The sequence below is a fragment of the Rhineura floridana genome, chromosome 9 (genome assembly GCF_030035675.1).
Source record: "Rhineura floridana isolate rRhiFlo1 chromosome 9, rRhiFlo1.hap2, whole genome shotgun sequence".
NCBI lineage: Eukaryota > Metazoa > Chordata > Lepidosauria > Squamata > Rhineuridae > Rhineura > Rhineura floridana.
The window spans coordinates 100,464,386-100,488,771 of record NC_084488.1 but is presented as its reverse complement, the minus strand read 5'-3'; the positions used below and the strand labels follow the sequence as shown (position 1 = coordinate 100,488,771).

The 24,386-nt window shown below is 42.3% G+C and overlaps 1 protein-coding gene across 2 annotated transcripts in view; it reads right to left on the bottom strand.

Moving 5' to 3' along the window:
- UNC5C (unc-5 netrin receptor C) overlaps positions 1-24,386 on the bottom strand; it is a 526,682-nt gene that overhangs the window by 82,976 nt on the left and 419,320 nt on the right. For both annotated transcript variants that reach the window (XM_061582981.1, XM_061582982.1), the window contains exons 5-7: positions 20,211-20,391; positions 17,069-17,236; positions 10,662-10,826 (exon numbers count right to left, since the gene is read on the bottom strand). In XM_061582981.1, the coding sequence (XP_061438965.1) occupies positions 10,662-10,826; positions 17,069-17,236; positions 20,211-20,391 (514 nt within the window). The remainder of the gene's footprint in view (positions 1-10,661; positions 10,827-17,068; positions 17,237-20,210; positions 20,392-24,386) is intronic.

Below are 24,386 nucleotides of genomic sequence, written 5' to 3'. Positions count from 1 at the left end.
CCAACAGTGTCTCAGTCTTGTCTGGATTGAGTCTCAGTTTATTAGCTCTCATCCAGTCCATTATCGCGGTCAGGCAACGGTTCAGCACATCAACAGACTCACCTGAAGAAGATGAAAAGGAGAAATAGAGTTGTGTGTCATCAGCATACTGATGACAACGCACTCCAAAACTCCTGATGACCGCACCCAGCGGCTTCATGTAGATGTTAAAAAGCATGGGGGACAAAACCGACCCCTGAGGGACTCCACAATGGAGAGTCCAGGGTGTCGAGTAATGTTCCCCAAGCACTACCTTCTGGCGATGATCCGCGAAGTAGGAGTGGAACCACTGCCAAGCAGTACCCCCAACTCCCAACTCCGTGAGTCTCCCCAGAAGGATACCATGGTCAATGGTATCAAACGCCGCTGAGAGATCAAGGAGAATCAACAAAGTCACACTCCCCCTGTCCCTCTCCCGACAAAGGTCATCATACAGGGCGACCAAGGCTGTTTCAGTGCCGAAACCGGGCCTAAAACCGGATTGAAACGGATCCAGATGATCGGTTTCATCCAAGAGCACCTGGAGCTGGTTAGCAACCACCCGCTCCAAAACCTTGCCCAAAAAGGGGATATTCGCCACCGGTCTGTAGTTGTTCAAATTATCTGGGTCCAGGGAAGGTTTCTTTAAAAGAGGTCTCACTATTGCCTCCTTGAGGCTACTAGGGACTACTCCCTCTCTCAAGGAGGCATTAACCACTTCCTTGGCCCAGCCGGTGGTTCCAGCCCTGCTAGCTTTCACTAGCCAAGATGGGCAAGGATCCAGAACAGACGTGGTTGCCCGGACCATTCCAAGCACCTCGTCCACTTCCTCGAGCTGCACCAACTGAAACTCATCCAATAATAGAGGACAAGGCCGTGCTCCGGACACTTCACTGGATTCATCTGTCACAACGTTGGAGTCTAAGTCCCTATGGATGCAAGCAATCTTATTTTGAAAGTGTCCAGCAATTTCGTTGCAGCGGGCTTCAGATGTTTCTATAATATCGTGAGGGCCAGAGTATAAAAGCCCCTGCACAACTTTAAAAAGCTCCGCTGGGCGGCATAAGGATGACCTAATAGAGGCAGCGAAATAATGTTTTTTTGCTGTCCTTACCGCTTTCATATACAACTTATTGGTGGCACTTACCAAAGCATGGTTACATTCGTTAGGAGTTCGCCTCCATCTGCACTCCAGCCTCCTCCTCTCTTGTTTCATCACTCTCAGCTCCGGGGTATACCACGGAGCTGTATGAGCTCTACATTGGAGGGGGCGCGCAGGAGCGATCGTGTCAATAGCCCGAGTCATCTCCGTATTTCACAGTGCGACCAGGGCCTCGACAGGAGCACCAGTCTTATCAGCCGGAAAATCTCCCAGGGCCCTCTGGAAACCAAGAGGATCCATCAGACTCCGGGAGCAGACCAACCTAATAGGTCCTCCACCTTTGCAGAGGGGAAGAGCTACTGTAAGTCTAAATCTCAACAAGAGGTGATCTGTCCATGACAATGGGGTAGATGAAAAACATCCCACCTCCAGATCACCATCTCCATGACCAGTGGCGAAGATCAAATCAAGAGTGTGTCCCGACACATGCGTTGGGCCAGTAGAAAATTTTAATTTACATTTTAATGTAAGCAGCTTATAATATGCAGTTACATGTCCTTTGGGTTCTCAGCAGCGACTGTACCACCAAGATGCATAAAGTTTTCAGTTTTTTCCTAAAACTGTCAAAGAGCCTCCAAGCTCGTCTAAGAAACTTGTTGACAGTTATTATCCAGAAAGGTAGGCAAACATGGCAACCCCACAGTCATTAATCCTAGCCAAAAGACACAGACCTACAGATAAGCTCTCTTTCATTCAGTGCATCTGATCCCTAAAAGCCATATAAAGTGGCTCAGTGGTAGAGCATTGGCTCTGCATGCAAAAGGTCTCAGACTCGATCCCGGGCATCTCAAGGTAGAGCTGGGAAGGAATCCTGTCTAAAATCCAGGAGAACCACTGCCACTCTGTGTAGGTAGCACTGAGCAAAATTAGGGCCCCCAATTTGGCCCACCAGGCCTTTCCTGAGAAACCACACTCCCCCTTCCCCACACCTCACGCCATATGTGATGTCAGGTGTGGGACAGGTACCAACATGGCTTCAAAAGAACAATTGTTCCTTGGCTGGAACTTCCATGCTTCCACTGCCCATCAGCATATGCACAGTGGGAGCACGCCTGGCTCCAGGAGAAGAAAAAGGGTTGCATTGAAACCACTGCTAAAATGACAGGGAAAAAATCCAGCTTTAGCAGCAGTTTCAAAGGAAACCGTTTCCTGCTCCTGGAGCAAGCCTCTCTGAAGGCACAAGAGGCTGATCATTGGGCATCATTTTTTTATCAGGTGACTGACAGGTGGGCTGCCCCACTCACCTGTCAAATTTGGCCCACAAGAGATAGGGCAGATACAGATCTGGTCTGCCAGTTCCCCATCCCTTAGTTAGATGGACCAATGATACAATTTCTATGTCTAATAGCTTCCTATATTTAACCTATGTCCAAAAGCCCTGACTCAACCCCTACCAATCACACATTTGTAAATGCTACAAAGGGAGTAGGGGTGAATTGCAGATCCACACTAGTAAGGTAGCCCACACAAACAAGGCAGATATATTAGCGCAGAAATATGTTTCCCCCATTTATTTTTGTTTGCATGAAAGCTTTCCTACGTACAATTTAGTGTTTGAGTGCCAAATCAAGTGCAGAAAGCCTGTGTACATGTGCTTTACATCTGGGTGGTTGGGAATGCTATTATGCAGATAGGTATACATTCACAGTGTCTATTCCATTTTAGTTCAAAGGCTCATTTAATTCCTTTGCACACACTCAAGAATGATGATCTTTCAAGAACCCTTTTTTCTTTCATTTTTTAAAAAATAGCAAAACAGTAAAAATCTTCTTTTTTTCTCACTGCAAGCTAATTTGCTCAAGAGTTTGATAGGTTCTCATCACTATATCATGATCCACAGTCCATTATAGCTTTTTTAAAAAGCACAAGGAAAACCTGAACACATATTGCATAACAAAAGTCTAACAGGGCCTGCTAATTATGCAGGGCTTGTCTGGAGTATGTGTGTTGCCACATTATAACACTGCTACAACACAAAGGCAGAGATGTTAATCTTTCTTTCCCCTCAAGAAACAGCTTGCAGGTCAATGTGCAGATGTAAGCCTCCAGAAATATGGAATATGTAAGACAGCAGCCCATGAAGCGGTGTGACTAAATGCATAGCTCAGACTTTAGCCTATACCTCAGCTTATGGATGAGACAACTGAAAAAAAAGCATTAAAGACAAGAGTTCCTTCTCTTACTTGAGTGCATTTTAAAAAGTATTTGAACATTTCATAGTGCAACCAGTCTTCAGTCTTCATGTAAGTCAATGAAGCATGAGATTTGTTCATGCAACTGAGTGTTTGTTTGGCCTGGGAGGAAGACTGAAGCAATAGTTTTATTACATGCATCCTGAGAGGTATTTTTGACTGGGTACCAAAACTAGCCTCAGCTCTGATGTACAATATTAGCTGTGGGCTATATTGCCGGGCTGCTATAAGCTATTCCTCTAACCTACAACTCGGATCTCACAGTGAATGACACTGTAAGGTTTTCGTATGGTATTCTCTCAGGTCAACCAATGTGGGGACAAAAGCTATACATAACTTTACAGGTGTGCTGTACTCTCTCAGCTTCAGCCCAACTCTCAATGTCCAATAGGGGAACAATACAAAAAGGTTGTTGTAAACCACTCAGAATCTGCCTTGTGAACTACACTGCAGGACCATGATAACATTAACAACTCCTACCAATCTGCAGTATGGAGAATGAACTGTATTTGCTATAGAATTTTAATTAGCAGGAATCCTACCACCAGCACCACCACACAAACACACAGAAAGATTTCACACTAAATAAGAAACAAGTTAGAAAGAGAAATAGCTTTTCTCGTTGCTGCAACCTTTTGGCAGTTTTCTGGAGAGGATGGGCTGGACATATTTGTGCCTAAACCTAGCTACATTAAAATCTAGGACTTCTCAAATTGTTTCTATTGGCAGCTTTCTATTCTGTCCTGGTGTCCTTTAAAAATAGCTTAGCAACATGAATAGAAAAAGTTGAATGAAGATGGCTCTCTATGTGTGTGTCTTCCTCCTTTCCTCTCCTCTCTTTGTAGCCACTCCATTTCATACCCTGTCCCATCCAGTTATTTTTTTCCACCTGTCAGTCTCCATTTTTGGTTCTAAAGGGCGGCCAGGTGGGGCACTGGCCTGAGGGCCTGTGGAGCTACAGGGGGCCCTCTGCTCTCCTTCCGCGATCCGCCGAAGCATCTGCGGACCGTCATCCCCCCACTATCCCCCCACTTTACCTACCTTTCTGTTGTTTTTTGCGGCGTGCAGATTTGCCATCAATCAAGATGGCAGCCAAGGTTTCCTTCCCATATGTGTGGGTGCTACCATTTTGGCTGCACAATGGTGGGCGCACTACTATGAAGTATGGAAATATACTATAAGATGATATTTGGGCCCTAGGCCGTGTAGACCTAGCATAATGTTGCCACTCATGAGAGAACATTTGCTGAAGTAACCTTGTGAATAAAAGCCCCCTGTTTTTATGATTAATTTTAATTGATTTTAACCACTTTTTTGGGGGGGGTAAAGTGTTATGTACATCATTTAGAAACTTTGGTGATTATGTGGTACATAAATGGCTAGAACAAGCAAGCAAGCAACACGTAAGACTACTATGTCAAAATTGGTCCCCATAACTCTAAAAGGACCTGACAAGAATTCGGTAAACCTGCTCACAGATCCACCCTCGAAAAAGTTACATGGATAACTACATCCAGTTTAATGTTTACAACTGTATGAGCCCACATCATGTGAGCATGCTACATGAGAAGACTACCCTTATGCTCAAAATGTGGGAGGTTAAAATGTGGGAAGTTAAAAGCACGATTCTACAATTAGTTTATACTGTAAAAGTACTTAGTAAAAAGAAGCAGTGGTTGTTCCTTACGCTGAACAACTTAAATGCATAAGAATCGGAGTGAGAGGGAAAAGAACAGAAAACCACGAAGGACAGATGATAATTTCAACAGAAGACTGCAGTTCAACAGAAGACTGCAGTGAAAAACAAAAGCTACAGATCCAAGACAATAAAAAAAAATCAAATATGCCATCAACCTTTTTTAACCCTCCTTTGAGGGTGATAAAATACTTGATAGTATGAACTGATCTCTTGGGAGATATTACTCCTCCCAAGTTTCCTTTTTTCTACTCATAGCATACTACAACCAATTATCCTAGCTAATCAGATAATATTTAGCAGAATTATTATGCAGCGATCTTATGAAGCCAAATCAGATTTAGCTACATGACAACATCACTAAACCAGTTCAGAGTTAGGACAGGAAGCATTGCTTTCACGCTGAATAGGGTTTGGGAGTGTTGACACTTGTGTCTCTCTACAGCCCTAGAAAGGGGTGGAGTTTGGCAGCATGCTCCCTCTCTGCCTCATGCAATTGTTATTGTGCACAGACATGGAATGACTGAATAAGGCTGGTATATACACACAATGTAAAGTTTGATGTAGTTAACATAGAAGAAAGAAAGCTTAAGATTCCAGCCTTGTTCTAAATTTCCAGTTTATGAATCAGTTACAGGTTTATATGTGACAATTGTCTTTCCTATAAGTAACCACAGTGCTCCAGCAATAGGGCCTTGACCCAGGTCCATAGTTTCTTCCACAACATGTTGATGGGGTGAAACCAGTGCTTAATTACTTTGTTTATTCAGACTCTAGACATGGTTAGCCCAACAGTTCTCATTTTATGAACTTTAAAAGGGGTGTCTTTCTACATAGCCCTGCTACAATGGGTTTTCTTAACTGTTGGGGTTGATATCACACATAAAATTATGGCACATGTAGAGGTAAATAAATGAACCCTTCTAGATGGCAGCTGGCCAGATTTTTAATGTGCCTTACAACTTAGACAGTTGCAGATTACTAATTATAGTCATTGCAACAATTATTATAAGGACTCCAGCTAAAACAGGTTGTGTACTTAGGAGGCATTCTCTAATAATAGCAGTTCTAAATTTTCACTACAGTTACGTTTTTTTCAGTTCAGTCTTGCTCCCTCTCTCCCTCCCTCTCCCTCTCTGAAGGCACGCTGACTTAATGACTATTCATCCTTTCATGTTAGGGGGAAAATAATAACTACAGAATAAGAGAGTGTGTGTACTGGCAAGATCATTAGTCTGAATAAATGTGACAGCCAAGTTGCAGCAGAAATACCACAGTTAGCAGTAAGCAGAAACTACAGCTTTGGGTGAAAAATACTATAATTATGAGGGACGGGGGAGGGAGACTCAGGGAAGGCTCCACAGTTTTTATCCGCAAAGAAATCGATACCAGTTCTGACTGCTTCTTTACACAGGAGTAGGGCTAGGTGTATGAAAGAGCTTATTGATTTGCCTGAGTGATGTTACTATAGTGAATAATGGAATGGAAGAGAAAAGGCTTGTAAATGCAAAGCAATGTTTTCCAGGATATCTGTATTTATGTATACACCTACCTCCCCTTGGCTGAGTATGAGAGAAGGATGAACTGCTTGTTTATGTATTCTGTCACTCGTACATTCAAGCTGGCTAAGATCTTCCATTCCCCATGCTTTCCTGCTCCACAAGTACACTCAATGACTTGGCCCAACATTATTCATCTAGTTTGTAGCTAAGCAAGAATCTGAACCCAGGGCTTTCGAAACTGCACCAAAGATTTTGTCTAGATGACCAAAAGGGTCCCTCGTATCACATGACCCTAATGGATGTAGACAACACATTGTAATGGTTTCCCTCAAAAGAAACTCTGGTGATATTTTATGAACACCCTCACAAAACTACAATTTCCCGAAGTGCAAGGATATGGAGTCTAAGCCTGGTTAAATGGGTATGCATGTATGATTCAGGGTTTCTGGTAAGATTTCTGGGCCAGGATGCAATTTCTCTTTCTTTTCTCCCACCAGAATATTTGTTAGGCTGTGAATTTGACCAAACCAGGAATGAGGCAGGCAAAGACAAAGAACTGAGCAGGAACAAATATTCCATTTGCTCAGACTAGGAACAATCAAACTCAGTCAAGGTGTCAAATACAAGTTATTTGGCTATTTATGCTCTCTGCTGGCAAATCTGGAATTCCTGCTCAAGCAAAGTCTAGTTAGGGTTACTATGTTCTGTTCTGACAGAAGACTTTTAACATTAAGAAGTGCAAACAGGTATAGATAAAATAGGTGCTGCTTTTCCTAGCAAGAATATTTTCAGAGGTCTTCATATCTGCACGTAGTCTGCACAAAATGTAAACCATGATTTAATGCTATGTGCATTATCTTGAATGAGTCTGAATAAAGGTTTGGGCTCTCATGCTCCCAGCAAAGGCTGGTCCATTAGGGCAAATGGGGCATAGCCACACTAAGCTGAGACTGCTCCTAGCCATCCCCCACCTGTCTTGCCCCTTGTAGAACGCAGCTGGGAGGAGGAGGAGGGCAAAACTAGAATTAGTGGCCTCTGCATGTCATTGAGTCTGGCTCCACTAGGCTAATCTCCCTGCTTTCCACCCTACCAGTCCCAATGAGTACCAGTCACTACAGCATGTTTCCATCCCCTTTCCTCCTCCTGTGCAGCTTGGAGGAGAACTTTTGCAGAGTTTAGTTTCACTTTCAAAGAATCTTGGTTTAGTGTTACATATGAACTAGAGATTGTGGTTTATAACAAATTCTGATTAGTTAAATACAGTAGCTTCATAAACCACAGTTTGATGTTGGCTTGTTTAGAAATGAACATAGCTTGTTTTAAACTATGTTAACTATGTTAACATTAACTGTAGTGATGGGGAACCTGTGGCCCTCCAGATGTTGCCGAATTATAACTCCCATCATCCCTGGACATTGGCCTTGGTTGCTGGAACTGATGGGATTTGTAGTTCAGCAACATCTGGAAGGTAAAAGGCTCTCCACACTTGGCTTGGCATGACATGTGAATGAGGCCAATTTCTAAATATTGCAAAATCCTTCTCTCAACTGCTTTGTGGAAGGAGTGGTGAGCATGCAAGGAAGTAGGCGAGGAGCAGATTGGTCAGGTTTGTTCTAGGTTATGAGTGTGGCACTAAACCATTGTTTAGCACAGTCTCCCCCAACCTGGTGTACTCCAGATGTTTTGGAGTACAAATCCCATCATCACTGATCATTGGCCATGCTGGCTGGGGCAAATGAGAATTGTAGACCGAAACACTGGAAGGGGATCAGGTTGGGGAAAGCTGCTTTAGTATTATGTGCAAACCAGCCAACTTGAATTGTAACTTCAACTCAGTTGTGACTAAGACCTATAATACCACTGAATGGCATTGTATTCTGGGACTGAGAAGATCCCTTGTTCCCTTCCCACATCAGCTTGAGCTATATCATCATCCAGAAGAGTAGGAGTAAAACCAGAAGGAATTGAAATGGATTTACACATGCTGAAAGAGAGGGAGGGGGAAAAGGCAATATAACAGGCCCAGAGCTATAAAGTGTGACAAATCAATCTTTTAAGCAGGAATGGATCATAGAACAAGATTATAAGTTTTAAAAGCATATGCACCCTCAGGTATAAAGACACTATTAAACAGAAGTTAAGAAGGTCAACATGCAACTTTATTTTTCTATCGCTATTTCTTTGGTGCAGTATATATATTAATATTACACACACACAGCAGAGAAGCACTCATATTAACTTCATGTATTTTCCTGGGGAGGGTGAAGGTTTTAAACTCAGCAGTGACTTTTGCAAATAAAAAGCAATATACTATCTGCATAATAATGGTTTACCCACAGGGCTCTTATTCTTCAGTCCCATAACAACTCCCCCCCACCAAAAAAAAATCTGCTTCAATAACTCTGCTTATGCATGCACACAAAGATGCCACACACCTGTCTAAATATAATCTGGCAGTAAATCTCTGCTGGAAATGAAGGCGATAGCTTTTCTTGCTAATTTATCATAATGGCTCATTCACACCCGTGGAGTTTTATGTACATTACCCTTTCTATCTCCAAGACATACTGTCAGGGAGTTAACTTCAGAACAGATTTTTTTTTCTACCCAGAATTACAAAGCTATGCTTCTTTCTAAAGTAATTAGCTTTTCACCTCTGACAACAGAGACTGATGAATTGGAGACTACTTTGCAAGATGGCTGACAAAAACAGAAGAATATTTTGAGGTAAGTATCATGAAAAAATTTTGGTTGAACCAAAAAGGGAGGAAAGGGCAAAGCATCATCTTGTCTTGCCAATGATTCAAAAGCTTTCACAATCTATTTGAACAGAGATTATAGTAGGGCAGAAAAAATTAATGAGTTTGCTCATAGGCAATGATCACTCTGTTATATTTATTTATTTAATTTGTATCCCGCCCTTCCTCCCAGCAGGAGCCCAGGGCGGCAAACAAAGCACTAAAACACTTTAAAACATCATAAAAACCACTGCCAAGGCTCTGAAAACTATCAATAGTACACTTCTTATGCATGTTTATTTAGAAGCATATTCAAAAGCTTTTGACTCCTATTTGTGCCAATCAGTGCAATCCTGTGCACATTGACTTTGGGAGGTCCACACTCAGCTGCAGACCATCTGCTTTGCACGCAGAAAGTCTCAATCCCTGGCATCTCCAGGTAGGGCTGAGAATATCCCTTGCCTGAATCCCTGGACAGCTGCTGCCAGTCAGTGCTAGGTGGATCAGCAGTCTGACTCAGTATAAGGCAGCTTCCTATGTTCCTACTTGGAAAAAATTATCATTGTGTTCAGTGGGGCTATATGATTAGGATTATCGCCTAAACTGATTTTTCTGGAAACAAATGTTTAGGAAAAGGAATATAGCACCATGACCACAATCTTTCCTTAAAAAAACATTTAAAAAATCCACAAGTAAGACCAGATTCATATCCCACAGAGGCCTTATCCAATGAGGCTTAGTACCTTCCTTAGCCCAGACAATGCTGGAAGGCTAAGATTTTTCAGGTTCCAGTTGCACCCAAGACCTACAAGACACACAGGAACTTTTCCAGTTCTCATGCTGATACTTGCAAGGCCAAATCTGAAGATGAAGGAATTCAGGGGTGAGGACAATCAGTATAGGTAACACAATCCAAAATGAAGGGCTTGATGTAAAAAAACCATGCAATTTTGTACATTTTCTGAAGGAAGCATTGCCTTGCATACATAGGAAACTTTAGTCCAAACACTTACCAAATAGTTTAACAGAGCACAAACAAAGTCTTGTTTCTGAAACCTGTGCCAAATGTTTTAAAGTTAGGGTTGTGGGTTTTCCCACCCACCCATGTGGTGCCATAAAGTAAAGAATTCCCTTTGAATCTACTCTAGTACATGCTTGTTGTTGTTATGTACCTTCAAGTCGACTACGACTTATGGTGAGCCTATGAATCAGTGATCTCCAACAGCATCTGTCGTGAACCACCCTGTTCATGCTTATAGGAGTCCTTTTCAAAAATAGCATGAGAATGCTGGTTCACACACCCCCGCCCAAATCACGATGTCAATGCATCAGTATTAATATACTTCTACTTACTCTGCATACACAGCCCATCTGTACAGTTCTTGGACTGTAAGACGAGACCTTCACAGTCTTTGCCACCATTCTTTGGTGCTGGGGCCGTGCATTCCCTCCTACGCCAGTGGGTACACTCTGTTCCACATGTAGACCATTTACTCCATGATGTCCACCTTCCATCCACTGTTCCAAGAAAATGGCAAAATATAAAAATATTTTTTACGGGGAGGGGAGCAAGAAAAACAGATGCAAATATAGATATGTTTTCAAAGTCTTTCTAAAAACAAACGGGAATTTGCTGTCCACGAGAAATTCAATATTCTGTTGAAAATATAAATCATATAGATTCAAGAATATCTACTTTAGTCAGAAAATACTACCAAGTATAAAGGGACTCATTTCATTTTCAGTCTGTTTCTGGACCATTTGCCTGGTTTGTTTAAGGAACAGCCTAGACTGTTGGGGTGTAATGCTGTAATGAAGATTTAGGAGGATTTTGACACTGATTCATATCACCCAGGACAAAAAATTCCATTCAGAGAGCTGCCAGTCTATGTTCAGATGAAGCCCTTTGTATCAGATTGCTAGCACCGTGATCCTTGGAGTCCTTGGATTTCTGAGTCAGGGTGCGCTTCCAGACTGTCATTATTTTGTGGGTGGGATTCAGTGCATACCAGCAAATTCAGGTTGTATCAAAAGCAATTAAAATGGCTTTGTGCTCTTGTGCAACAAACCTACTTCCAAAGAAAAACTTGAACTTTCTGCTGTATAGGTGAAGAGAAAATCCACAGACCTGTAGCCGGGAGGGGGGGGGAGAACAAATGGGGCACTGCCCCCTCCCCCCAAAACTGTGCTTCACCCCTTCTAGGATTTTGGGGGGAAATTGTCTTCTTTATAATTTGTGACATGACAGACCATGACAACCTCCATTTAAAGAATAACAGCTTGTTTTAAGGACAGGAGCAATTGAAGAATAGGTCCCTCTGAAAAATTCAGTGAACATGGCAGAGCAAGTGCATAACAAAAGCCTCATCTGAAAAGGCCCCCAAAAGTCTGCTGACTCAAAACTTTCCCTGACCGAGAGTGGATTGTTCATGATCACAATCACCCTATAATTACTTAAATGATCCTGAAAAAAACAGCCTATATAACCCTTGAAGACTTAAATATTAGAATAAACTAAGTTAGACTCCACTCTCTGGACTTTCCTTTGCTCTGCTTTTCAGTTTTTAGTTGTGCTATCTACCCAGCCAACAATAAAGAAGTATGTTTGCCTGCAGTAAGAATTAAGAGTTTGTTTATTCTGCAGTTATTACGATGAGTAGAGCAGGATTGGGTGCTTACTGCTAAGGGTAAAGTAAAGAGATAACTTAAAGTGAACTGAAAAAATGGCTACTCTTTACTTTTTTAAAGCACTCACTGTATTCACAATCAAAGTGGCTATTATTTCTTCTTTTTCTTGATTACATGATGACAAAGGATGAAAACAGTACTAGAGAAATAGAAATATTGCTGTGTACACTATAGTTAGCTAGCTGGCTGGCTGGACAACTGGGTTGTAACTGAGGCCTAATTTTTGATTTTCCCAATATGTGCAGCTCAGGATGCGGCCTTTTCAGGGTTTCTGGAAGAAACAAAATCAAACCAGCAACCAGTAAAAAAAATCCAATTGCTTTCCTCAATCAGTTTCCAATTGCTTAGTTCATCTTTCATGTAGCAGCCCCTTAAAAAGTTTTCTCTTGATTGTCCAGAGGAAGGAAAATCTCAGTGCCAGGAACAATACTAGAAGAGGGACTATCAAGGAAGAGTTAACAAACACATTTTATAATATTTCTTTTCTCTCTGCCCTTCCCTAAACTGTACGGACAAGTTTTTTTCTCAGGTGGAATCTAAAACTGAGATACCTAATGCAGCATCAAAGCCAAGCTCAGGAGCTCACTGTCTTTACCAAAGTAGTTCAGTTATTTATTTATTTACTTATTTTTAAAACTTATATACCGCCCGACTAGCAATAGCTCTCTGGGCGGTGAACATAGATACAATAAAATACAATATGGTACAAAAAAAACCATCACAGTCTAAAATCAAATATCACAGTCTAAAACAGCAAAGGCTCAGAATCAAGTTTCAGACATTACAGTACATTAACAAAAATTAAAATTAAAATTAAAATGCCTGGCAAAAAAGGAAGGTTTTAACCTGGCGCCGAAAGGATGACAGTGTCGGCGCCAGGCAGACCTCCTCAGGGAGACTATTACACAGTTCGGGGGCCACCACTGAGAAGGCCCTTGATCTTGTCACCACCCTCCGGGCCTCCCTATGAGTCGGAACCCGGAGGAGGGCCTTCGTAGCAGACCGTAGTGTACGAGCCGGTTCATAGCGGGAGAGGCGTTCCGACAGATATCGAGGTCCCACGCCGTATAAGGCTTTATAGGTTAGTACCAACACTTTGAATTTGGCCCGGAAGCATATTGGGAGCCAGTGCAAGCGGGCCAAGACAGGTGTTATATGGTCAGACCGCTTCGTTCTTGTTAGCAGTCTGGCCGCCGCATTTTGCACCAGCTGTAGCTTCCGAACCGTCTTCAGAGGTAGCCCTACGTAGAGTGCATTACAGTAATCCAAACGTGAGGTTACCAGAGCATGTACTACTGATGTAAGGTCCTCCCTACTCAGGTAGGGACGTATCTGGGCTACCAATCGAAGTTGGTAGAACGCATTCCGTGCCACCGCGGCTACATGAGCCTCGAGTGACAGGGAAGAGTCTAGAACGACTCCCAGACTACGAACCTGTTCCTTCTGGGGGAGTGTAACCCCATCCAGGACAGGATATGTATCCACCACTAGATTGGAAAATCCATCCACCAACAGCATCTCAGTCTTATCAGGATTGAGTCTCAGTTTGTTAGTTCTCATCCAATCCATTGTCGCGTCCAGGCAACGGTTTAGCACATCGACCGCCTCACCTGAAGAAGATGAAAAGGAGAAGTAGAGTTGCGTGTCATCAGTGTACTGGTGACAACGCACTCCAAAACTCCTGATGATCGCACCCAACGGCTTCATATAGATGTTGAAAAGCATGGGAGACAAGACCGAACCCTGCGGGACCCCACATTGGAGTACCCACGGCGTCGAGCAGTGTTCCCCAAGCACTATCTTCTGGAGACGGCCCGCCAAGTAGGAGTGGAACCACTGCCACGCAGTGCCTCCAACTCCCAACTCCGCAAGCCTCTCCAGAAGGATACCATGGTCGATGGTATCAAAAGCCGCTGAGAGATCAAGGAGAATCAACAGAGTTACACTCCCTCTGTCTCTCTCCCGACATAGATCATCAAACAGGGCGACCAAGGCCGTCTCAGTGCCAAAACCGGGCCTGAAACCCGATTGAAATGGATCTAGATAATCGGTTTCATCCAATAGCACCTGGAGCTGGTCAGCAACCACTCGTTCCAAGATCTTGCCCAAAAATGGAACATTTGCCACTGGTCTGTAGCTGCTGAAATTCTCTGGGTCCAGGGAAGACTTTTTCAGGAGTGGTCTCACTGCTGCCTCCTTCAGACAGCCAGGGACCACTCCCTCTCGTAAGGAGGCATTTATCACTTCCCTGGCCCAGCCAACTGTTCCCTCCTTACCTGTTTTTATAAGCCAGGAGGGGCAAGGATCCAGTACCGAAGTGGTTGCACGTACCTGTCCAAGCACCTTGTCCACGTCCTCGAACTGAACCGACTGAAACTCATCCAACAAAACGTGATAAGACTGTGCTCCAGACACCTCACTAGGATTATCTGCTATAAAATGAGAGTCTAGGTCCCGACGAATGCATAAGATCTTATGCTGGAAGTGCTCAGCGAATTCTTAATGAAGAATCAGAACACAGGGACAGACCACAAGGTGAAAGGGGACTGTAGCTGTAGGCAAAGTCAAGCTTATGAATCTGGTGTTCCTGGAGATCTCTCAAAAACGGTGAGACAATTCAACAGATTAAACGTTCTCTAGATGAACGAGGAGTGACAGGGAAGGCCACTGCCTTTCCCTTTCCCTTCACCTGGCCCTCACATCCTCTCCACCACTGAGGGAGGGATTGGATGGCGCTATACGTCTCCCCCCTCCCAATGCCCAATGTAGAAGTGTGGCTGCCCACTGAACAAGGAAGGCTGGTTACAGGGCTTTTATCCTCCCTACAAACAAATAATAAAGAGTGCTCAATAAATAGCCAACATTGCATAAACCTCCCCACAAACTTTGTGCAAACACATCAGGATGAATACTCAATAAAAAGGTCATCTGGAAATGACCAGTGGTTCTGCTGAAGTCACAAATTTTCATGTTAAGGCTAAGCCCAACCATCTTGAGTAATGACTTTTCTACTTTAACAAGTGCTTGTAGCATGAGAAGAAGCAGTCTTACAGCAAACTGCAAGGCCAACACCTTCATTAGAGCTTGCATCACTCGATTAGCACATTAGATTTAAAATCCTGACTTGGTGCACTATAATGTTTACTTAAATTGGCATCCAAACACACAAGTTTTGTCTAGCAAACATGACCACTGATGCAGAAGTGATGCTAACTTCTCTGTTTTCTTCTGTGAGTTTGGATAATGCTCTATGATTGTGATACTGGGATCAGGAGACATTCCCTGATTTTTCAGGGTTCCCTAGATCCAAAGTTTCAAGAGTTTTCTAATATTACTCATTCCACCTGCCAAGAACAGGGCATAAACCAAGTCCATTGCAGTTTATAAACTATCTTCCCTCCCACCCTATCCTTGGTATTATATGACAGCCAGGGCACACCCTCCCCAAGCTCTTCTGTGCCTCTGTCTGTAGCATTCATTACTTGCTTCTCCCACAGTTGCCTCCCTCATGCCTCACTCTTGGCAGAAGCAAGAATAGTGTGGTATGCAGAGGTACAAAGGGACAAGGTCATGGAATGATTTGAAAAAATGCATAAGAGGATGCAAGGAGTGAGTGCTCTGGCTCTGATGCAATACACTAACTGCGGAAGTGGTACAGAAGGGTAGGGGAAGTCTATACTAGACTTCAGTGCAGTCACTCTGTGCCTTGGTCCCCACATGTGAAATGAGCACTAGAAATTTTTGTAAGGCTCTTCCAAAGAGAAAAACCTTGATAACTTTTAAAGATCCACTTCAGTGGAAAGGTGAATTGAACAAGGCTTGAATTCTTCTCTAGTATGAAATAAAATCTGAGCTGAGGAAGAATTCCTAATTTCTCTCTTTGCCAACGCTCTCCGTCCCCAAATCACTGTGTCTATCAGCTCCTTTTCCCTGCGAGACATGCTCCCTATTACTTTTATATACTCTGACAGCATCAGTAGTGCTACAAGCAAGTCATGCACACAGGAAGAGGGAAAGCTGGTCACTTGCCCCCTCCCTCTTCATCACCCTAGAGCACTACATAGCAGCGCTCTAGGAAGAAAGTTATGATGGCCCTTGAGTTTTGTAGTATTCCAAGGGTTATTGCTTTGGTCACTACAACTTCCAAGGAGCAGGTTGCCATGGTGACAGATGGGGAGGAAGACAGACTCTCCCTCAGTGTCCCCATATGCTGCTGCTACTCGTCCTGCTGCTGGGCCAAGGGAAGGGTGTTTTGCGCCTGATAGGGATAGGGAGGATTGGCCATTTTCTGATCCTTGAATTGGTTCAGAAAATTATCAAAGTTCTTTCTGAGTTTTTGTTTAAAGAACTCCGATTATTTCCATATCAATCCTGCATGCATAGCAGTGAGTTTACCAATCTCTATTTATTTATTTCATTATTTATTAATAAATTATTTAATTATTATTTTAAAAAACTTGAAGCAATTTACAGAAAAAACCCCTCAAAATCTAAAATATGCATTAAAATGTATCCACAAGTATTTAAAATATCAAATCTCTAGCAAGTAGAATGACAGCAAGTCTTTCAAAGGTGACCAAAATGTAACTATAAGAGAAAAATTTCCCCTGGTGAATGCTCTTGTTTCTCCTGCCGGGTAAAATAGAAAAACCTTCATCCAAGTGTTTAAAATGCTTTCAGCTTTACTGCACAAACCTTGTTTTCCCCCATTAACTAAGTTTACTAATATGTTTTGGCTCAGAACCATTTTATATACTTAAATTCCAGTTTATTTCTAGAAATTTCAACAGAACTAAGGCTTAAGTCTTTTAAGCTTTTGAGCTCTGCAATGTTCTGTAAATTGGAAATTACAAAGAATTGAGATGGATAATAAACTTTGTGCAGTCACTGGAATAAACCTCCTGCTGTTTGCACACCATTCTGTGCATTTATATAACACAATGAAGCATTTACTCACTAAAATGAAGAGGGGGGAAGCAAGGAAACATTCATCACCAAAATGTTTGATTCTAGAAGAACAAGATGGATACCAAATATACATAAATGAATCATCAAAGTCATGTTTGACATACCTGGACACAATGTGGTACAAGCTATTTTCTGCAAGCTCTGGCCTTCACAGAAGGCACCTCCGTTGAGCGGAGCAGGGTTGGTACAGGTCCTTGTACGCTTCTGAGATCCTTTTCCACAACGGCTGTTGCATACCGACCACTCAGTCCAAGTTGACCATCCTCCATTGACTGAGAAGAGAGATAAACAGATATGGCTTAAAGGCAGGGTAAACAATTCAATGAACACTGACATTGTGCAGAAGTCCTAATGCTTTCACTGTTTCATGCATTGTGTTGGGTAATTGGTTAAATTTTCCTACTGGCCTCTTTATTAAACCTATTATGGTGATTGCTGGAGCTTAATCACTATAGTTATCCACTATACAAACAAACTAGTACTTCATGTAAGCCTACGCTTTTCACTCTTCATTTTGTGCAATTTTGGTTTCCTACAGACTGCCAAACTCCTCATTTTAAGTGCACTACAATTAGGGTGGCTATCCAACTGATATTTATTTCCATCCCAGCTGACATATGGGACAATGGCACATAATTTAAGAACTCTAATTAAACGGATCAACAAATGCAAATGAATAGCGTATCCCTCCCTGCCCTAGTAGATGTACCAACCTTAATGACAAAACTTCCTTTTCTAAGTGAACCTTAATTCACATTTTTTAAAAAATAAGTTAATTTTTCTTCTTCTTTTAAACAATGTTATGGCATTCCACTAAAATGGATCCTTATCCAAACTTCCCTGGAGCATCAGGCACCCTTCCAAGAGATAAAGAGACTTCAAGACTGCTCAGATGAAGCACACCATTGCTAAGAGTAAGGCAATGTGATACACACACCATGTGACAACAGCCTGTTGAGAATTTTGAAGGTTGTCCTGCCCTGAGGCAGAGAAATCTGGAAACGAATGCAAGCTGCTGACTGCCTCTCCCCATCAGTTCTTTATCTCCCCTTATCTCTTCCCTAAGAAGCTAATTTTCCATCCCCCTCGCAACTCCTAGGGAGCCTTCAGATTTCTCAACAGCAGAACCCCAGGTGGTAAACATAATGTGAGTACGGGTTCTACATAGGGCAAAGACATATTCCCACTGATTCTGTTTTTATGCCTTACTAATGAAACAGAATGTGAAGCAAGCTTGGCTAGGGACTTCAGGGGCAGCATTGCAAAGGAACAAATTTCTTCAGCTCACTGTGTTTTGATTAAAAATAAGAATATAAGAAGTGTTTTGCTGGATCAGACCAAAGAGCTATCCAATCCAGCATTCTATTCACAACCAGATTCCTTTGAGAAGCCTAAAAGCAGGACATGAGCACAATCACACTCTCTCACTCATGTTCCTCAGCAACTGGTCTTCAAAGGTATACTGAATTTACTAATTTATTTACTATTATGACTAATAAATAAAACAACACCGATTCTCATGCTCTCTTACCAAAAAATAACATAGGGCACCTTTGCTCTGCTCATTCCTGTACAGGTGCCTCCCTTCCTTTGTAGCATTCCATAGGTCCAGGGTGCTGAACATGAAGTGCTCTAGATGTTGCTTAGTACAGCTCCCAACAGCCCTTACCGTTGGGCTAGGTATAGGGTTAGGAGTAGGACTAGATGGTTTACTTTTCCTTAATTCACTTATTGTCTTTGCCATAGTGGTGTAAGCACATTCAAAAAGGGGCTAAGGGAGGTTGATCAGGTTTTCAACTTAGACTCCCCATTCCCACCTACCTAGTCCAAGCTCTTTGTGTTTAGAAAGGATAATTATATATTATGTGTGCTGAAGCTTGCTTATGTTCATGCATGCTTTTGTACTCTCCATCTGAACTTCATAGTGCTTGTCTGTTGAGCCTCCTTTGTATCACAAATACTGCTAATCAGCTCTATTCAAACATTTTCTCACAGAAAGTGGAATTAAAAGCCCTCATTGTGACTTCACTGAGGCAATTACTGGCAATTAAGCAAAACTGCTGGCCTCCCTACAAAATAAAGGTTCAAGCATAATCTCTCTTGTAATTAAACTGATTGTAATAAAAGCTACAAGGATCATCTATGGTATCATTAGAGCTTGGTCTTATCCTCACAATACTTTTTGCACTTTAATAGGCAACAGAGGGCAAGTTATACATTACTCCAGCCACATGCAATGCACTGGGAAGCTTCTGTGTGGGGACATAACACATAGAGATGCTTAACAAGTGGATTGCCTGGATCGTGGGGAAAGTCTCCATGCTAAGAGCCAACTGATGACAGAAATTATATGGTGATGGAATAGAGAGGCTTCATGATTTAGAGGTTTTCTGACAACTTTGACATGGCTAATGCAACATGCAAATGGGCTCTAACATCATACTGAAATAGTTGCAGACTAGGCTGAGAAATGAGAGTGCCAGCTGGCCCCTTAGTTGCTAACCCAGAGGCATGTGTGAGGAAATGATAACTGCAGCAACAGGAATTGCCAGTTGTGTCTACCTGTTCTCTCTCCCTCTCCGTCTCCGTCTCCGTCTCCCTCTCCCTCTCTGTGAGTGTGTGTGAGTGTGTGTGAGTGAGTGAGACTTTGTTATTTACCCCCTTCCATGTAGGGATACTCCAGGAAAACTGTTTTACTAGAACTGATAATCAGTTTGGTTCATTTGATATGTAAATGAACCTGTTCATCAAGTAAAAACCATTGTTTGGGTACCTTCAGCGATTAGCTACTGGAGATGTATCCACTTTGTTGTCTTTGTGTTTTAATGACATTTGATTGCTTTTCAGGATAACTAGCCCCATTTAAACTAGTGAGGTTTTAATGCCTCACTAGTTTAACTGTTTTTATTGTTATCTTTGTTTAATTTGCAGATTTTATCTGCTGCCATTGTTGTTGTTTTTAAACAAATTGTTTAAATGCTACTGGTTTGCCAACTTCAGTCATTTGCAAAAAGGTGAGATATAAATCACACACACACACACACAAAGAAATGTCCCTCTTTGCCTAAGAAGGTATTTGAGAGGGAGATACATTTCAGCTGACAGCCACATGGTCATGTGTATATTCAGCTTGTCGTGTCCTAAGCCTGGCGAGAAATAGGCTATACGGTACAACCCTCTGTACTAGATTTGGTAGACATTTCAAGCTACAGTTTCATCAACTTGAGGCAGAACCACCTCCCTTACCATAGACAATGACAGCTGCAGTTGTGCTCTTCCTCCTGGCCACAATGTTTTTGGCGACACAAGTGTAATTGGCAGTGTCAGAGAGACGCGCCTGCTTTACGATGAGGTTGTGGTCAATAGTGATGTAAAAATTTCGATCTTCAACAGGATCAATCACCTCTTCATTTTTCAGCCATTCAACCTGTTGAGATTTACAGGGAAGGTCAGCAGCTCCCACCAGAAACAGCATATGATTTTTAAAAAAAAATAAATATCAGAATACTAGGAACATAGGAAGCTGTCTTATACTGAATCAGGACATTGGTCCACCAAGCTCTGTATTGACTACATACAGAACAACAAGAGGCAGGTACAGAGGCTACTGATCTATTGAGCCTGCAGCCAGCAGGGGCCCTAGACTCTGAGCTTTCTTACTTAAAGAAAGAAAGAATGAATGAAAGAAAGAAAGTGAATAGGGCTTCTGAAAAGGAAGATATGATATATAACATGCAGACATGTCTGCATGTGAGATTTCTGTAAGATGACACACCAACTTGGCTATTCCTGCTTTTCAGTGTTTTTCACCAGTGAGTGAAGTCAGACCTGTGACTGATGAGCAAGCTGTTTGGACACTAGGCAATAGGAATCCCTAGGGTCCTAAAGAGTGCTGTTTGCAATTTTCTTTCTGGCTTCTGTCTCATTTTTTAGTCCTTGGAATCTTCATAGTGCTAAAGACCTCATTCCTTTCATTTCCCATTTTCCTTCCTTTCTTCCTAGCAATCAGAATGCATCTTTCCTGTGGTGGGTTCATTTGAGATTGGGTACTCCCCAGAGGTTATTTTGTGCAAATACTACAGCAGAATAAGTATGGGTCAGTGTTAATCTCCCTGACAATACAAATGCCAAATATGAAAATGTTGCATTGGAGTTATATTAATTTGCAACAGGGGGCAGAAAAACATGGTCCTTTAGAGAACAAAAATGCAACTCTGGTTAAAGGAAGCAAAAATTGATGCCTTTGATACAAACAATAAGTCTCCTTTTGCAGCTGTTTCATGAAAAAAATGGAAATGGACTGCCTTCAAGTCGATCCCGATTTATGGCGACTCTATGAATAGGGTTTTCATGGTAAGGGGTATTCAGAGGGGGTTTACCATTGCCTCCCTCTGAGGCTAGTCCTCCCCAGCTGGCTAGGGCTTGCTCAGCTTGCCACAGCAGCACAAGCCAGCCCCTTCCTTGCCCCCAACTGCCAGGTGGGGGGCAACTGGGCTCCTTGGGACTATGCAGCTTGCCCATGGCTGCACAGCTGGCAGGGCATATAACCCCTGAGCCACTCACTGTGGGGTGATCTTTAGCTGGCCCTTTACACCCAGGAGACACGAGTGGGGATTTGAACTCACAGACTCTGGACTCCCGGCCAGGCTCTCCTCCCCACTGTGCTATACCAGCTGTTTCATACCTCCTTCTATATCTTCACAGCCGTGTGAGGTAGGTTAGGCTGAAAGTTGGTGACTGGCCCAAGGCAGTAATTGAGCAAAAACAGTAAGTAAAGAGAATTTAAAATGAGAAATTGCACATGTTCAGAATATTTTTTTTGTTTATCAAGGTTGGGAAAATGTTTTTTGTTTGTGTTTTGCTGATAGCTGTGAAACTTCACAGGCTCTGAATATTTTTATGTAGTCCATGGAAGCTTATATCCTTTTTTTTTTTTTTAGTCTTTAAGATACCAGAAGACTAAGATCTAAAAATGTTACAATAAATGATATATCCTGACTTCCAGCATGTTTGTGATGTTACAGGTTTACAAACATGTGTATACAGTAGGGTCCCGCATACCGGTGCTCCGCTTACCGGCGTTCCGCTAATGCGGCGGCTATTCTCCCCTCTTTAAAAGCCGCTTTTGCGGCATTTTGCAGCATTTTTGCACAATGTGCCCCATTAAAGTCAATGGGGTTTTGCCTTATGGCGATTTCCGCTTTATGGCGGGGGTCCGGAACGGAACCCGCCGTATAAGCGGGGCCCTACTGTAGTACTTGTCTCAATCACACATTACATTTGTAGGTATAAATCCAAAGCATTTTACAAGTAAAACATCTTGTGTTCACAGCTTAAAAAAGGGTAGTGTTCACACCTAAAAATAAAGGGTAATGTGTGCCATGCTCTAGAGTATGTGTGCATAGATTCTACTATACATCCTATACAGTAGGGCCCCGCTTATACGGCGGGTTCTGTTCCCCTGCCGTAAAGTGGAAATTGCCGTAAAGCGGAACCCCATTGACTTTAATGGGCTGTGTCGCACGAAAATGACGCGAAAACGTCGCAAAAGAGAAAAAAATAGCTTTTAAATTAAAAACAAAAGCCGCCGCATCAGCAGAACGCCTTAAAGCGGAATGCCATAAAGCGGGGCCCTACTGTATGCATGTTAACCACAGTCACATTTATAGGGAACTTATTGTCCTATATATATAATCATTTCTTTAAAAAATATAAAGAAAAACAGAGGGAAACAGTTAAAGATCTAAGTATGTGCTCTCTAGGCTATACAATATTCCATTCATTTCTACTCTAAAGAAGCACCCCATTCTCCCTGAGCTGCCTGAGGTAAGCTAGTCTAGCGTAACTTGGCTGAACACACAAGTGGCTTATTTGCTTTTGAACTGAACATGCTTTAGAGGCCCAGGCTGGATCAAAGCAGTGCCTTCATGTCACTGGATCATTGGAACTTATGCCCAGCACTCTAATCAAATGAAGAAAAACAAAAATATTCTCTGTCCCTGGCCAACCCAATGGAACACAGAGGGGTCTCACTACTAAGAAAGACCTGGTTTGTCCTGATAAACGTTCCCTTTACCCTAAACCATTTGAACATCTGCCCGAGGAGTCTGGAAGCCAACAAAGTCCCCTCCATCTTATTTTAGTCACAGAGATGCCTATGAGCAGTTGTTCATACAGGCAGTCAATGTCTCCCCATTTTTGATAACATAAAGCTTGATTCATTCCTTTACACATTTGGATTGGCTGTTCTATTTAATTTTGGAAATGATCTTTTGTTACATATGCTTTGTGCTTAGTTAGGTCTGGTTCACATCTGCATGCACATCACCTCCTATCCTCATCACTGCAGTACTTAAGGGCAGCTGACTAGCTTAGGAGACTCAGTAGAAATGGTGATGGGACTGCTGTCGCTAGACCTGAGGCAGTTGTGTCACTCTTGCCTGCTGACAGGGTCAGATGTCCAACTGAACTTATTGGAATGGATTTCTGTGTAGCATACATATCTCTGATACCTATTTGTCAAATAAGGATGATAATCAGCCTTTTTTCTTTTACAACTTTGTTGTAATAACAATTGATAAGGACTTCAGAATACATTGCATACTTCAGCTGCTGCAGAAAGCATACCAATAAAACCATGATGCTTTTCAAACTAAACACCCTCCTTTACAGAGAATCGGCACCGACGCTAAATGCAGAGAAGCAAATTTTGAAACACAAACAACACAGTTCTATACATGTCTACACAGAAATAAATGAAAATACATTACCTTTTTTAAAAAAAGTACAGGGAAAAAAACAAAATTTTGCAAGTTATAGATGCAAGAAAACAGGAAACCTGGCTCAGGTAAGTTGAGAACCTAGATAATATGAGCACAACTGCACAAAGTCATGAGACAAGCAACGTGGAGCTGAGATATGGGGCACAGTGTCAGGTTGGAACACTGGAAGCTGCCTTATAGTCAGACCTTTGGTCTATCTAGCTCAGTATTATCTACACTGACCGGCAGTGACTGTCCAGGGATTCAAGTAGGATTCTCTCCCAGCCCTACCTAGAGCTGTTGAGGATTGAACCTGGGACCTTCTGCATGCAAGGCACATGCTGTACCCACTGAGCTATAACCCTTCCCCAAAGGAAAGAGGTAGAACAAGATGATTGAAATAAATTCTCTAATAATGCATCCTGTTTGGCTTTTTCTCTTGTAGCTTAGGCTAACTTCCCTCGTCCCACCTTCATAATATTGCTAAAAGTCAAGCCTTGCTATGCCTTCTTTTTCAGAACTCTTATAGAGCTTATTTCTTCCAAAGTGCTGGGTACACATTCCAAGAACGAAAATTCAAACTGTTTGCCAATGTTTTATGTGTATAATTTATCATAAAAGGCAGGATATTGCATTTCAAGCTCCTTAGGGCTTTGACCAA